Source organism: Diabrotica virgifera, chromosome 8 (genome assembly GCF_917563875.1).
Source record: "Diabrotica virgifera virgifera chromosome 8, PGI_DIABVI_V3a".
In the NCBI taxonomy this organism is placed as follows: Eukaryota; Metazoa; Arthropoda; class Insecta; order Coleoptera; family Chrysomelidae; genus Diabrotica; species Diabrotica virgifera.
In genome coordinates, this window is record NC_065450.1 from 63,597,939 (window position 1) to 63,615,744 (window position 17,806).

At 32.6% G+C, this 17,806-nt stretch overlaps 1 protein-coding gene across 7 annotated transcripts in view; it reads right to left on the reverse strand.

Annotated features, from left to right (window-relative positions):
* The window catches only part of LOC126890603 (zinc finger protein 710-like), a 51,348-nt gene that overhangs the window by 30,895 nt on the left and 2,647 nt on the right, over positions 1-17,806 (reverse strand). The window contains exons 1-3 of one of the 7 annotated variants that reach the window (XM_050659680.1): positions 12,680-12,698; positions 12,414-12,501; positions 2,694-2,977 (exon numbers count right to left, since the gene is read on the reverse strand). In XM_050659680.1, coding sequence (XP_050515637.1) covers positions 2,694-2,874 — 181 coding nt within the window. In that variant the 5' untranslated portion in view covers positions 2,875-2,977; positions 12,414-12,501; positions 12,680-12,698. Of the gene's footprint in view, positions 1-2,693; positions 2,978-11,952; positions 12,235-12,413; positions 12,502-12,679; positions 12,699-17,806 lie in introns of those variants that run through there. The other 6 variants (XM_050659679.1, XM_050659678.1, XM_050659677.1 and 3 more) reach the window with 6 other exon arrangements.

Here is a 17,806-nt window from a genome sequence, read left to right on the forward strand (position 1 = left end):
TTTCAAAGTTCGCCGCTCACAGCATTTTTGGGCCATTTTCCCCATTATTTCGCAAACATTGTTCTGTAAGTTGTTTCTTCGCATTTCTAAGTATATGCAATGGTATATTTAGTAGGAAGAAAAGTCAATTACCTTTAAAGTGGTCTATTGTATAAGGCTATATGACTATATTAAGCAAGTTATGCTTTTTCAAGGATTTATACTTTTAAGGATTTTTGATATTTTTTACGATTATTTTTAAAAAATTTCATTATGACTCTTTTTTTGTACATTTAGGTATATACTATGTGAAATAAAAAAGCATATTTTCTTTACAAAATGGTGTATTGCAAAAAATTCTAGGACAATTTTCAAACAAGATATCCGTAGGATATCCAAGAAATTGATTTTTAAAAATTAAAATTAAAAAGTAAATTGAGAAAAATTTTAAAATTGTTTATTTTTTTCAATTAGAAGAATATAACTGTAATTACAAATAACAATTTTCGATATTGTGAAATATAAAGGTACTTTAATCTTGAGCGAAATTCATATTTTTTAACATAGGTACCTCGTACACTATTGATAATATTTTATAACTGATGATTGCATCTTAGGTTTTAGACTATGCAGAGCATTTTATAAAGAATAACTTTTTTTCATAAAGTTAATAATAAAAAAGTTTTCCATATGGTTTTAACTTAGTGGGACCTATTGTATGAGTATATGTCACACAAGGTTTATTTTCTATTGCACAATGTCTAATATACCTAAATATACAATAAAAAAAGTTATAATGAGAAATTTTAAAAATAATCGTAAAATATTTCAAAAATCATTAAAAGTATAAAACCTTGAAAAACTATATCTTGCTTAAACATAGTTACACAGCATTCTATGATAGACCATTTTAAAGGTAATTGACTTCTCTTTCTATTAAATGCAACATTGCAACAATGCTTGCGAAGTAACAAGGAAAATGTCCCAAAATCGCTCTGAGTGGTGATCTTTGAAAAATCATATTTTGGAAATTCTAAATCATAGAGACTTCTTTCATACGTCATTTTAAAGAGAAAGGATGGAAGTTTTTTTTCTGTGAAGCAATGCCTATACCTATATCCCCGTGGAAAAACGTTATAGGGCAAAAAACAAAATTGCTATCTTTCGTGTTTTGTTCTTGCTTTTCTTTTGAATATATTTTTGTAAAAAAAAGTATTTTTGACTTAAAAATGCGATACTTCGATAGTAAATTTAACCTGAAACAATTTTCCTGTAGACGTGTTTGCACCAAAAGTTCATAGAACTCACCCTAATTCGCCCTGTGCCTAGGGACTAATTCACTCCTCAAAAACGAACCCCTTTAAATGGTAGCACTCCGCGCTTTTTTCATATATAGAGGTCCATTGACAATATGAAACAATAAAATCCCATTAACGTTGTAGTTCCTTTCTAAAATACATAATCAATAGCCTAATATGGGAATATGAAATAATGCTAAATGATTGGCATGAGGCCCGCATATGCCCGCTGTATAAAAAGTGAGACAAACTGAAGTGTAATAATTATATAGAGGTATAGCCTTACTAGATACTGTATACAAAATCTTGGCAAGCATATTGAGAAATATGTAAAAGAAAGAAAATTACTATAGAGAGAGAATCTTACAAGAGTATTTAGTCTTACAAGAGAATCGTACAAGAGATACATTGTATCAGGCCAACTCTGAAAACGACAGCTCTACTATAGACCAAATCTTCTCCTTAACACGTTGACGGATGTATAAGCAAATGTAAAAGCAGGTGTTGTGACTGTATTTTGCAATGTAGAATAAGGAAATTAGAGAATTCTTTTAGCGCTTATAGTTTATGGAAACAATGAAATTTTTAACATTTTGTAAACATGTGTACCACGGCCATGGATGTCGTGTCACATTTTATATTCATCTGAAGATCTATCGAATTTTTTTCATAACTAGTTATTTTAAAAATGCCGTCTATAGACGTTGTGTCACATTACATCAATGGAAATTAGACGTCTACAGACGATATGTCCGTCAACGTGTTAAGGGAAATACAGAAACTTGTTACGAAGGTAAAGTTCTTCTCCATGTTTTGTTTGTGGATTTTAGACAAGATTATGACAAAGTCGATAGAGTCAAAATGTATTGAGCAGTATGGAAATTTGGGTATACCAAAAAAATTATTCAGACTAGAAATGACACTAAACAACTCTACCCATTTCAGTTCAATTGACAGTTGCAAAAGGCTTGAGACAAGGAGATCCTTTATCCAATACATTATTTAACTTAGTGTTGGAAACTGTAAGAAGAAAATGCAGCATGAATGTGGAAGACACAATCATGAAACATGGGCACCAGTGCATGGCATTTGCTGATAATCTAACGATCATAACAAGAACTGCTAAACAATTAAGAAGATTGGAATGAATACTTATTGCTAACTTAATTTAATTAAACTACATTAATGCCGTGTTGCACCAACAGATGTTTAGCTTAAGACGTGCTTTAAGCTCAGCTTACGAAACGTATGTGTTGCACCATTGAGTCTTAAATCAATTTTCAGCTTGCCATGTATATTGTGTAAAGAATCGAATCAAAAATTATGGTGCAACATAAATGAGACTCTATCTATAAGCTCAGCTGGACTAAGCTGGAGATTAAGATTTGTTGGTGCAACCAGGCATAATTTACTTACATATGCCACACTCCCATATCTTCACATGCTTACCGTCTTGAATTTTGTACCTGACAAAATGGGAAATATGGTTTCCATTAAGTGGATCTGGTAAAAACGATTTATTTTGTAATTCTTCGATTTCAGTTGACTCGTTCTGGATTTCTGGCAATTTGGCAGTTATAAATATAGGAGTAGCCATGGCCGTATCACTGATACTAGCTGTTAAATTATTGGTGATATTATCTAATTGAGCAAACAGAGTCACATCATCGTATTCCGTTTTGAAGTCTTCGGTTTTAATACTAAAAATATTGATCAGCTACATTTTCAGCTAAAGTAACAAGAGTGAGGTAAATAAAAACAACTGTTTATTATTGCCTTTAAAATAATTTTAATATGTAAATATATGTGGCGAATCGTCAAACTGGCAAAATTCTAAAATGTTGAATTCTTGCTTGTCTATTATTTTACATCAACAGTGATGAGATATTATTTGTATAGGACTGAAATTTGTATTGAAAACAAGTGTTACAATTGTTCTACAAATTAAGCATTCCGAAATTTTGCAAAAATACGAGTATAATGTACCTTTGCCAGAAAAATGTAAAAGGTAGGCCAAACATAGTGCAGCATATGTATAAATAGAAGAAACATGGCTTATTGTTAATAGTATAGCTTGTTTCGATTTTATTGACTTTACGAGAAAAACTTAACATTTTTTACATTCAAGTGGAGTTTGTTCTTATTGCACCAATTTTGTAGTCCGGTAATTAACATTATTTTAATTATCTATTCATTATACAAATGTTACTGTAAAGGATTAAAAATAAAGCTAAAACTTTGCATATCTATTTATGTTTTTTTTCTATTCTAACAAAATAGTGTTTATTATATACCAGGGGCCCCATTTTACCAGTGGCAACGCGTGACTTTTTCTAAAGTGTTACCAAAACCAGATGTAAAAAAATCTTATTCAAAAAAATTATTTTGAACCTCCCAAATATAAGTTTTTGTATTCAATCCTGTGGGATAAAATTAAACAAATCACTATTCCCAAATTATATGTACTAGGTCTGGATCCCGCGTATGAAAAAAAAGTTGATTAATAGCAAGCTGAAAATTTGTTAATAGCTTAAGGGTGTCTAGTTGAATAAACTATGATATATGGGAACACTGGAACAAAGGCAGTTTTAATTATGGAACAGGTTAAAAATTTGGAACGGTCAGACCACGAAAACGGCACATTTATTTTGTCCGACAGAATAGACTTAAACACTCCGAACAGAGATTAAACTCTCATGCAAAAATCAGACTGCTATTTATCACCTGTCATAATTCCTGTCATTTGACATATTCTACATGTTCTACTCATTAAAACGCCCATTTGGTGATAAATAGCAGTCTGATTTTTGCATGAGAGTTTAATATCTGTTCGGAGAGTTTAAGTCTGTTCTGTTGGACAAAATACATGTGCCGTTTTCGTGGTCTAACCGTTCCAAATTTTTAAAGTGTTCCACAATTAAAACTTCCCCTGTTCCAGTGCTCCCATATATCAAAGTTTGTCCGACTAAACACCCTTAAGTTATTAACACATTTTCAGCTTGCTATTAATCAACTTTTTTTTTCATACGCGGGATCCAGACCTATACGTAATTATGTATATGTAATCGGTATAACAATAAATAATAAACAAATTATAAAGATATTATTCTACCATAAAATTAACATAAAAAAATGAACAAGTAGGAAAAAGAACATATTTTGAAAACTATTGTTTATATTGTAAGTCTTCCATTTTCAATAATTCTTTCATTCTTCCATTTCTTCAGAATTATATATAAAAAAATATACAATGAGAATGACTTTTCAAGTAGTTGATCAATTACGCAATACGCAGCAACACTCTTCCATGTTTAAATGCATGCACACTGTAATCTGTAATAGGTACTAAACCAACGTTACCAATCCAAAAAATGGTTACAATACTGATATACACAGCGTGCCCACGCGCCGTCTCTAGAGGCTTCGCTCCTTCAAAATTTTCAGAAACGAGCTAGTCCCGAGCGATAGCGAGGTTCCTCCTGCGTTACCACTGCCAAATGTGGTAACAATGTATAATAACGTGCAACGGATTCACAATAATTAGCCAATATTTTCGTGTGTCTAGTTGGCTATTTACTGAATTAGGTACTATTATTCTTGTTCTCATGATCATTTTTCAGTGCGTCACAGTTTTTCGATTTCTCTCTAATGAATTAAGTTAGATGAGACGGAAAAAGCGGTGGCTCCGTGATTAAACACAAAAATAATGTAGCATTACAATGGTTATATACATAAGATGTCTATTCCTAACCTACGTTTGATTCGTTGATATTTAGAATGCGCGTTTTTTCTAGCCAATCAAATACACGTATTACGAACATTTGACGAAAACTTCGTCCATTTTGGCCATTTTTTAGAAGTGTCAAAGAGTCAAGTGACGGTTATTTGTCAGGTCAGTATTTTGTGTACCTGTCCTTTTGAAATTTCGAATTCGACTTCCCTTGTGTTTCATAATGTTTTTGTGCATTATTTTGTGTTTTGGTTTAGAATTTAGTTCGTTAAAAGTTAGTTTTTAATTTTGGTTTAGAATTTAGTTCGTTAGAATAAATATATTCTAATACTCCAGGTCATTATGCAAGAAAAAGATCCATAGTAAGGAGACGTAACTCATGGCTGAAGAACCTTAGGAACTGGTTTGGATGTACTAACAATGAATTATTTAGAGCCGCGGTTTCAGAAATAAAGATCGCTCTGATGATTGCCAACTTTTGAAGCGGAGACAGCACCTAGAGAAGAAGATAAAAACAAAGTTTATTGATAGTTTTGTGTCATTTTTTAATGTTTCCATATTTATAAATTTAATGAACAATATTGTTTACTTTTTAATTTTATTCTCCTTTATAAAAAATACCTACATGTTAACATATTATATAAAAATCAAATCTACTAAATTACTAATTAGTTTAATTCCACAAGCTTTTCACCTATGGCTAAGTACGATTCTGGCATCTGTCAGATTCGTCAATAATTACATGAAATAAGTCTCGACACACCCAATACAGTATATGACGTCATAATTAATGACGCACTGAAAAATGATCATTAGAACAAGAATAACAAATATTTCTGTTGGTAAAAAATATAAATGGAATTATTTCATAGTAGTCATAAAAAAATTCATTTGTAAGATTTTTAACTGTTACCAATGGTAACAGTGGTTATGCAAGCAGGCCTTTAATGTGCCTAAGGCCTCTAATACATGCAAGACGGCCACGGTACAGAGATACTTGGAGGTGGATGGTGGGGGAGGCCGGGGCCCGACTTTGGCTGTAGCACATAGGAGACAGAAAAAGAAAATTGTAAAGAACTATGTATATTAGTGGAATAATAGAGGTCAGAGTTCAGGGTGGTAAAGATTCTATTATATAAAATAGTGCAGTCACTGAAGGTTTTTACCTAAGATTTCGTTGAACCTCCATCGATTTTCATGAAAATTGGTGAGTAGTTAGAGGATACCTACGTCAAGAAATAAAGGTGACATGATGCCAACTTGCGCCTTTACCCTGGGGGGGGATGCCACCCCTTCTAGTGGGTGAAAATTATTTTATTAAAAATAATAGGTACAGTCGCGGTCACTGAATAGTTTACACCTTCATTTTTATAATGAAATACTGTAAAATATACTTGTCAAAAATTTCGCGCGTATCGAAATAAATTAAAAAGCTATTAAACGCGTCCAAAATGCCTATAGGCATTTAAATGATGCGCAAACTCAATAATTTTATTCAAAAAACTTCTTTCTATAATTTCCATTTTGTTACATTTTGTAAAAGAGATTTCTTTTATTTTAATTTTTTAATTTTAATCAAACTATTCTGGGTCCGCCACTGGTAACGTCACTTTGACGTAAAAGGTGCGTTTAAACGAGTTAAAAATTCAAAAATTGGCCATTGGATATTAAAGGGTGTAAACTATTCAATGGCCACAACTGTACTATAAATCGATAGAGGGACAAATTCTATGCAAAATTTTTTATATAAAGGTATAAAGGTTTTATATAAATCAATACATTTTGAGTTATTAAAGATCAAATATTTTATTTTTTCGTAAACAAATGCATGTTTTAAAGCAGTTTTTTACGTATAACTCAAAAACTATAAGCTTTTACAAAAAAGTTATTATTATCAAAATTGAAGATAATAAAAAATTGAATACACTCCTTACTAAAGAACTAAACTAATGTTAATTCAAAGTGAGTTACGCGTAATTGAATCTATATTTTTTTCGACGAGTAGTCAAATCTAAGTATTCAAGTTTAAATAACGGGAAAACGATGCACTTTATAAAATATACTTGCTAAGTACTTGTCAAAGTACTTCGGAATACATATAAAATGAGCTCCAGGAGAAGTTAATATCATCAACATTAACCACGTTATGATGAAAATAAGAGAAACCTTTCGAATTTTTTAGGAAAAAGTGAAAAATGAAACAGTTGCAATTTCCACAAAAATTTAAATTTATAGTAATCCTTACAATAATATCTTTATATTAGCATAAGTAATGATTTCAACAATTTTGCCGGTGTAGAATGCATATTATTGAAAAAAAGATATTTAAAAAAATCAGAATTTTTAAAATTATCGTAATTTTTATTTTATTTTGATAATAACTCCAAAAATACTCAATATACGCAAAAAACGATATATAAACGATATATATATATAACCAAATTTTAGTTTTTCTGTATCAAATATTTTACCTTTATTACTATTTCTGTAGGGTAAAAAATAACCGAGATAGAAACGTTTAAAGCTTAAATTTTTCTGCGAGAACCATGCAACCGGGGCCATATTTAAAAAAGTAAGAGGTTTAAAAGATTAAGTTCAACGCGGTAACCCATTAATGCCGAGAAAAAAAATTTTTGTTTTCGACAAAATTTATTAAAAATTGTTAAATGTAACAATATTCTGTACAAAACGTAAATGTAACAAGAACATTTGTTGTAAATGAAACAAATATTGAGAAAAAAACTGTTCCCGGGACCACTAGGCGTGAACCCGGTAGATGTTCATTAAGGGTTACTTGGTATGAAAATTGCGAAACAGGCAATACAAAGGACCATATCATATTTGCAGCACAGTGTTCTCCCTCGGATTAAAAATTCAATGCATGCGCATATTCATCTTTTGTTTTCTGGTTCAGAAACCACAAAATGATTTAATCCCTCGTACCGAATATCTCCAATTCGAGAGACACTTCTTGCAGCTGCGGACACTCTCCCTGGTGCTTTCGGTGGGATTTTATATATTATTGGATACATTTCGATAATATCCTGTGTAAATTCCAATTGGCTAATATTACGACCAGATTTTCTATACAACTTGCATGCTAGGTCTAGTTGCTGTAATCTAAAAAGTTCTGAAGGGCTTGAACCAGCATACTTTGAGTAATCAGACTCTAGAAAATCATACACTGTAGAAACCAAATCCCTTTCTTTGCAAAAATCTGCATTTTGCTGCAGCGTGAACATATTTAGACCTCCATCAGTTAGCGCAGATGGAATTTCGCTGCTAGTCCGGGGTGGATCTAAGTGGTTTCTTCTACGATCGTGTCTTCAGCAGTGCCTTCGATTCTAGTATCATTCGAAAATCTAATTTCCGCTCCTGAAGACATCTGGTTCCTATTTCGATTTTCAATAAAACCCGCGTCATTTTCATCTGCCGAATCTTCGTCTGTCAAAATGTTAGTATCTGGAGATTCTATGTAAACGGCAGAAACATCATTATTACTTTCGTTTTCCTCAAAAGCTATATCGAGATCTTTTATCAAAGAAATTCCTCTAAAAATAAGAAAAGTAAAAAAAGGATAGTGAAAACAACATATCCAGCAAACCGCCTAGCGGTTCCATTTGGGAACACCCATATTTTTGGCCTATTTACGAAAAAACTAAAAGATGAAGTATTATGAAAACCTGTACAAGTTGTTTATTAAAGTTTGTAGAACATCTTTTGAAATCAAAAACGGGGATAATACTGCAAAAAATAATAAATAAAACACTTACACGAAACGAATGTCCATATTTTGGCACAAACAAAACCAACCGTAAATTGAAAAATTTATTACACTGGAAAATAGGTATAAAACTAAATTTGGGTTGTTCACTCAAGAAGAGGTAACCTTGAACTACAAATAGGCAATCTCTTTGCTAAATTTTAATTAAAAATATGGTTAATAGACTCCGATGCGTACGCAATTTGTTGGCCCCATATGGTACCCATAGGCGTTAATGGGTTCTGTGAATTATCTTTTAAATGGTTTTTAGGTGAACCTGATATCGTAAAAATTAACGGAGTTATTATAAAAAAACAATAACATTTTATGGAAAATTTTTAAAAGATATATTTTGAAAAATTTTTGGAGTATAAATTTTAATGCTATTACCTAACTTGTTCCGGGACTCATTTGATAGATATTTATAAATACTTTGACAAATGTTTAATAAGGTTATGTCATAAAATGCATAATTTTCCCGTTATTTAAGCTTGAATATTTAGATTTGGGTACTCGCTGCAAAAAATATACATTCAATTACCTATAACTCACTTTTAGTTAACATTAGTAGGTTTGTCTAGTAAGGTGTTTATTTCATTTTTTATTGGCTTCAATTTTGGTAATAATAACTTTTTTAGTTTTTGAGTTATTTATGAAAAATATTTAAAAACATGCATTTTTCTCACAAAAAATTAAAATTTTTGATCTTTAATAACTCAAAAAGTTTTAATTTATTTTAATAACTTTATAAAACAAATTTTGCTTAGAATTTGTCCTAGGTCTGGATCCCGCGTATGAAAAAAAGTTGATTAATAGCAAGTTGAAAATTTGTTAATAGCTAAGGGAGTCTAGTCAGATAAACTTTGATATATGGGAACACTGGAACAGGTAGTTTTAATTGTGGAACAGGTTAAAAATTTTGAATGGTCACACCACGAAAACCGCACATTTATTTTGTCCGATAGAACATACTTAAACTCTCCGAACAGAGATTAAACTTTCATGCAAAAATCAGACTGCTATTTATCACCCGTCATAATTCCTGTCATTTGACATATTCTACATGTTTCACTCATTAAAACGCCCATTTGGTGATAAATAGCAGTCTGATTTTTGCATGAGAGGTTAATCTCTGTTCGAAGAGTTTAAGTCTGTTCTGTCGGACAAAACACATGTGCCATTTTCGTGGTCTGACCGTTCCAAATTTTTAACCTGTTCCAAATTTTTAACCTGTTCCACAATTAAAACTTCCCCTGTTCCAGTGCTCCAATATATCAAAGTCTGTCCGACTAGACACCCTTAAGCTATTAACAAATTTTCAGCTTGCTATTAATCAACTTTTTTTTCATACGCGGGATCCAGACCTATCCCTCTATCGAATTATGGGTTATTTTTAATAAAATAATTTTCACCCCAGAGAAGGGGTGGCATCCACCCCCAGGGTAAAAGCGCAAGTTGGCACATGTTAACTTTGTTCCTTGAGATATCCTCTAACCACTCACAAATTTTCATGCAAATCGATGGAGGTTCCACGAAATTGGAGGTAATAGCTCATATCCACCTTCAGTGACTGCACTAAAAAGCCTATATGAACAAGTATCTGAAAAAATATGATCTCTTGGCACAAACATTTATTATGGGGAAGAAGCAAATACACATGATATGCAGAATAATTTACAAATTAATATTATACATAATAATTAGATATTCTAACGTCTGACGTTTGAGTTAAATGATGGTATAGGTATAGCTAGCCATGAACTAAGACATGTACACATGCTTTATTGATTTTGAAAAAGTGTTTTGAGAAGGTAGGTACAGCACGATAAACTAATTAATAAAACTGAAAAACTAAGACAGTAAGACATCAGAGTAATGTGAAACTCTACTGGAACCAGAAAGTCAAAATAAGAATTGAGAATCAAATGTTGGAAGAAATAGAAATTTTTCAGGGTGTAAGACAGAGCTGCATATTGTCGCCACTGCTGTTTAATATATATAGGGAAGCCATCTACCAAGAAGCTTTACGAGAGTGTACAAATGGGATGAGCATAAATGGTGAAATTCTTAACAATAATAAGATATGCCGATGACACTGTCATATTCACTTCAACTCTACAAAGTCTGACAAACATACTGGAATGGCTGAATGAAAGGTATACCATATATGGTATTAAAATTAACTTTTTTTTCTTTTATGGCCTTTGGGAACTGTGCCCATTTAGCCAGCAACACTTCTTGAAATCGACGTCTCACCATACACCAAGACCATTACAGATCCATCTCCGAATCCATTACAAAAACAATCCAGAGTAGGTAAGGGAAAAAAACTTTTCGCATCCAGATCGTTCAGGGTGACTAACCACATACTAAGTAGGGATACAGGGTATTATTAATTTACACAACTAATTTTATAATCTAGTTTCAATTAACACGACTTAACATAATTTAAAAGAATCCTAAAGATTGATGGTTTGTTCAAAGCTAGTAAGTTCATCAGATTATATGGGGGATAAATGTTTTCTTGCAATAGCTGCATATTCAACAAATTTCTTTTTGTCACATTTCTTTTTTTTTTTTAGTAAAGATCTAAGAATGGATCTAAGGATAAAGTTGTTGCGCTGCTATGTTTTTACAACTTTGATCTACAGATCTGAGGCCTAGACATTGAAGCAATTAAAGATAAAGAAAGTGGAAGCTTTTGAGCACTGGTGTTATCGAAGAATGCTACAAATATCATGGGTAGACAAAATTAGCAATATTGAAGTCCTTGATTGGGTTAATAAGAGGAAAGAAATCATACAGACAATTAAGAGGTGTGGAAGGCTGAATATTTCGGTCATATAGTAAGAGGTCCTCGTTATAGTCTACTGTGTTTGATTATAGGGAGCAAAATAAAAGGTAAAAGGAAGAAGACGAACCTTCTGGTTATGAAATCTAAGGGAATGGTTTAGTCCGAGCTCTAACCAACTATTTAGCATTGCTGTAAGTAAAATAAGAATTGCCATGTTGATATCCAACTTTGGTAGAAGATGAAACTTTAATAAGAAAAGATAGGTACCTATAGCAAAAAATATGGTACATGTTAATAAGATTTGAATAATTATTTAAGTATTTGAATGAGATGCATTCTGTACTTTGTCACCTACCTACTTTTTATACACTAAATTCTTACAACTCACCTATTGGAAATTTCATTAAAAGATGAAAAGTTTATATCATCAGGAAACTGGTACTCTTGCTTTTCCATTAAAGGAGAGGCGATAATAATATATTTTTTCACTAGTCTAGGATCTCTTACAAAATGTTTGGTCTTAGTAATATCTAATTTTCAGTTTTAGTTTGTTTTTGTAACAAAACAAAAACTCCATCAAACATTTACTTATTATTTGTATGGAATAAGCAGCAATTTTTTTAGTTTTTGTTTAAATTAAGAAAATTGAATGAGAGAATAATGGGAATTGCTACACTTCAAACAGAACTTTTTAAAACTGTCAAATATACTAGCAACTTGATTAATTTAGTAGTAATAAAAAATAGTGCACAGACTGAGTTGGACATTGATTATTTGTTTAAAATTTAAGTTGTAATGTAATTCGTTGAAAATTAATAGAATATTCAAAGTAAATCCAGTAAATCTTACCTTTTATCACAGAATAAGTTATTGCAACTTGTAAGGTGCCTTATATTGCCCACTAATACATACACCTATATTTTATATTTACTTAGGCCTGTAACAGTATAATACGTAGATTGTTATGTATACGAATTAAAAGAAAAGAAATCACATTAAATTAAAAGTTGACAAATTGACAAAGTTGACTACTGACAATTCGCACAATTCCAAGCAAAGGTGAATATTTCAAAAGGAAACTTTTAAACTATTTTAAACTCCTTAAAAAAATTTACCTGTTGACAATCTGATTTTAGCGCCTCTATTAAGAACATCTGAAGCGCACCTTATAGATTCCGTTTAATTATATTTTGTATATCGGTTAAAAGATGTCGCAACAATCTAGTATAAAAACTTTTTGAAAAAGTTGAATTTTAATTTTAATTAATGTACAGTGGAACCTCGATTATCCGTCAGGGCATAGCCACCTTTACTTTACAAAGGTGGCTATGGTCAGGGCCAGGGCACCGGACCAAGGGTATGACGGATAATCGAAAAGACGGTTAACAGAACATTAAAAAAATTCAAAATTCATAGTACAGCTCTCAAATTTTATTTGTATGTTTTGTTTGACAATTTAAGAGAGATTTGTGTTCGTACAATCTAATCAATTTGTCAGCTGTAGTTTGTGTCAGCTTCTGAATCTGCTTCCTCCGCCTCTGTTGCCATTTCAACGATTTCATCATCTGTCAACAATGGATAGCTTTTTGCGTCCTCATCACAAATTAACCATTCTTTTATGTTATCTTTAGGCCACGAAAACAAAACAGTTCATTCATTCTTAAAATATGGTGATAGCAAAACTGTACATTTCAGCAAATTTCACTTGGCCTATCGACTTATCGCAATGCTCAAACAAAATGAATTTATGACTCATTTTTTACTTCTGTAGTCAATACAACTTATGTACGGACCCTGACGGTTAACAGAGGTGACGGTTAATGGAGAGACGGATAATCGAGGTTCCACTGTATTATGATAGATGATGTTTTATTTGTAGTAAAAAATAGATAAGAGGATTTTTGTAATACAAAATTAATATTCACTTGAAAAAAAAAATAGATGTTCATTTCGATTTTATTATGTATCTACTTAATTACGTTCCAAATTCAGACCAGTTCAATTTCTCAGACAAGTTTCTAACTATTTTCAACTAAATTCGAATTTTTTTACTTATTTATTCTTTACAACTAAAATAGGTACACATATCGGAAAGGAAAAGTCTAGAAATATTTTTATAACATAAGTAATTGGACTTCGCGTAAGTCCTATAGGGCTTTTCATTCACAGTCATTTGTTTCGAGCTTCTGTCATGTGTCACATAATATTAATATATCTACGTCATACGTTATTGATATGATACAAACACAAACCAAAGACGTATGGCGTAGATATATTAATATTATGTGACACATGACAGAAGCTCGAAACAAATGACAGTCGATGAAAAGCCCTATTAAGTCCTAAAGGTTTTCACCTAAGCCTAAAGTGATCGAACGTAGGACCGGAAGTCGATATTTGAACTCTTCATGTAACTTTGAGTCGATTGATATAGGATTTCACTAATTTTGAGTCATTTTTACTAGGTCATAATTGTTTAAACGGAGATGATTTCAAAACCGGGACTAGGTAAATAAGAGTCAAGCTCGACTTTTCAATTAGGGATGGCGGTTTTTGACAAAACACCGGTTTTCGGTTATACCGGTTTTTTTTGCTAACGGTTTAACCTGGCGGTTATAACCGGTCAAAAAAAAAACGGTTTTTGGAAAAACCGGTTTGCGTTTTTTTAATCCAATAGGTTACAAAGTTACATTTACAATACACTTTAGTTTGCGATACTCCATTCGACTCGATATCAATATGATCAAAATTAGTAATACTATCGAAAGAACATGTATTACTTTTAACACGTTTGTATATTTGTAGAATAGGTACATTTTAACTTATTTAATCCTTCCTGTTAGTATGAGTGTATCGTTTTGAAAACGTACTTTCGATATTGAAAATGAAAATTCGATATTCATAGTCAGAGCATTATTTTTGGTAATCAGAAAAAGTCATTCACCCACCTTCAATGTCAAGAGTTAAGTGTGAAAAATAGATGATGTTTGCGTCTAATTCAGCCAGATCACTTCTTATGTAAATATTATGATTACAAATACCTTTTCAAGAAAATATTATAAATAAAACTTAATAATTGTTTCTGGCTGATGTGATATTGCACTTTTAGTTTGCTTTTCTGTATTTTATAAAATAAAATAAAATTTGAGTTATGGTTTTGTTTGGAATAATTACTTTAGAATAATAATTATGATTGGGATCCAAAATAATAGCTAACCTAATCCTAATCACCGTAAAAACCTAATAACCGGTTTTTACTTTAAAAAGAAAAAACCGGTTATAACCGTGACAAAAAACAACCGGTAAAACCGGTTATTGCGAAGTAAAAAACCGGTTTTAGGTTTAAACCGGTAGGTTTTTCCCATCCCTATTTTCAATAGGTAGGTACTCTGCGATTGATATGTCGCACATGTATTATTATTTCACCTACTATTTCTGCGACTATAATATGGCACTTCCGGTTCGAACTTTTTAACCGGAAATTTTATAAAAACCAAAAGTATACATTTGTTCATATCTTATTGCTGAGGCATGTGTCGAATAATAGGTATATCGCTTATACTATTTCGGTGACTTTATAACAGTACTTCCGGCTGCAACTCTAAAATTGGAAGTCCATAATGTCAAATTTCTCATCTTTAATAGCATCCTTGGGTTTATAAGCTTTTATAGGGAGGTATAAGCTTTTTTATAGAGGAGTAATATTCGCAGGCGGACGGACAGACTGTCATGAAACCGGAAGTATAAATTTGTTCTTCCATCTAAGGAAGGATAAAGGCGCGTCAAATAATATTTCACTTGTACTATTCATCATCATCAATGGTGCTACAGCCCTATGAAAGAGCCTTGACCTTCTCAAGTCTATTACGCCAGTCCATTGCCAACCGTTGCTAGTTTGCTGCACCTATTTTTCTCCCATCCTCATCTACACCATCCTTCCATCTGAGTTTTGGTTTACCCCTATTTCTACTTCCCACAGGTTGTGAAATAAGGGCTCTTCTAGGAGGGTTGTTCTGCTGTGATCTTGTCCTGATGCCCATTTTAGTCTTCCTATTCTTATGAGAGAAGAGACACTATACATCTTAACCAACAAAGATATCTGTGGTATACCTTGCAGTTGCACCTCCTCCTCCAAATACCATTTTCACAGATGTGCCACTGAATATTCCTCTCAGGAACCTTCGTTCAAATATAAGCAGAAGGTTTTCATTTGCCTTAGAGATGGTCCATGTCTCCGATCCATATGTCAACACTGCACTGGCTATATAAGGGTTTTGTATATGGTTATTTTTGTTTTTTGGCTTCAGTTTCTGCTTCTCATATGTCTACTCAGTCAGTCCAAAATAGCATTTGTTTGCTAGGATTATCCTTCGCTTGATTTCTTCCGTCATGACGTTCTCCTTGGTGATCAGGGAGCCTAAGAATGTGAATTTTTCCACCACTTATCATCTTAGTTTTCTCCTCGTTTACTTGCAGGCCCATATTTTTTGAGGCATTTGAGAAGGTGGTATATATTTCTTCTTTGCGTGTTGTGCGGGCAACTATAGGTCCATATCATCTGCATATGCCAAAATTTGGGATCATTTATTAAAAATATTTCCTATGTTGTCTATTTGGGCATCTCTGACCGCCCTTTTCAGAGTTATGTTGAAAAGGAGACACGCCAGCGCATCTCCCTGTCGCAGCTGAACATTCGTTTCAAATGCCTATGATTGTTCGCCCTGTATTTCGACTTTACAACTTTACGCATTGTAGCCTTAACCATTTTTATCACTTTATCGGGAATGTGGAATTCATTCATGGCTTCATACAATTTATTTCTTAGGATACTATCATAGGCCATATTCCTGTGACTTTAAAACAGTACATACTTCCGGTTGCATTTCTAAACCGGAAGTCTGAGGTCAAATTTTTCACCTTTAGTACCATCCTTGGATTATAATCTTTCATTAGACACCTCATTTGTCATGCTACCTGGTATAATGACGGAGGAGTTGAGTTTACGGACAGACAGATCGACAGACAGACGGACAGACAGACGTGGATAATTCATTTTCACATTTTTTCAAAATTGGGCGAAAACAATAAAATTAATAAAAATAAATTCATGTAATCATTTAATTTTAATGGAATGTATACAGTTGCTTATCCTGTAGAGTATACTTTCTGATTGTATTGATATGTAGATTGTAATGATATGATTCTTGCAGTTCGGCGTTTGACAGAACAACAGCAGAGGATCGAACGCGCTTCCATATTCGCGCAACCCCCTATACGTACCATCTCTCCAGCGAAACCAAGGAGTGATGGCTACCGAGACACCGCGAAGGAGAATCATGAGGCAGTTCTTCTTGGTGTAGTGAACCGGGAAGAACTCAAACCGCAGAGATGCAATGGAATTAATTGGAACCTGCCGAGGTGGACACGCTCTGTAGTGAGGAGGCGTTCCGCTGGAAACGTGACCGCAGCGTGCGGTAGGCGCCACCTCGCCCAGAGGTGGCTTATGGGTAACTTTGTCGATGGGTCGATGTTTGATTGAGGACTACGAGTCTGACTGAGTGTGTAATCATGTTAAGTCGGGTCCATAGATATTTCATCCGTCGGCAAATTCAAACAGATAACATTTGTATGTTATGAAATTCGAGTAAACCGATGTCCCTTTGATAAGGCACATGCCGGTATTTTTACAACCGGGTTACTCATCGTAAATCAATCAGTTTAACACTTGAAAATGTATACTTGGGCATTAGTACAGTTAAAATTGTTAGACGATTATATTTAGATGAAATATTAAGCAATAGAATTGAAACTTTTTTCTACTTTTAAGGACAAAAAAGCAAGTTCATTAGCGGAACGTGATTCAAAATTATTCTGCAGATTATATTTGAAGCAATATTTGATTAAAACATCTCATTTTTGGTGGTAAAAATATATTAAATACATATATTAATTTGTCTGGACTAAAGGTGGTAAAAGATGGTCTGGAGTTATATTTTTGTTTGAATTTGCCGACGGACGATAGATAGATGGTGTCAACTTTAGATAGGTTGATTTCGTATAGAGAGATTGCGATTGTATAAATATATACTGTTTTGATGTTTTATTTTGTTATTTTTAATTTTGAACTGTATATAAATTTTCCTGAATATATTTCTTTTATTTTTAATCTGTGTTTTACTGAGTCTGTTGTCCGTAAAACTACCCGTCACAAGATATCTTAACTTTATTACATATTGTCATGT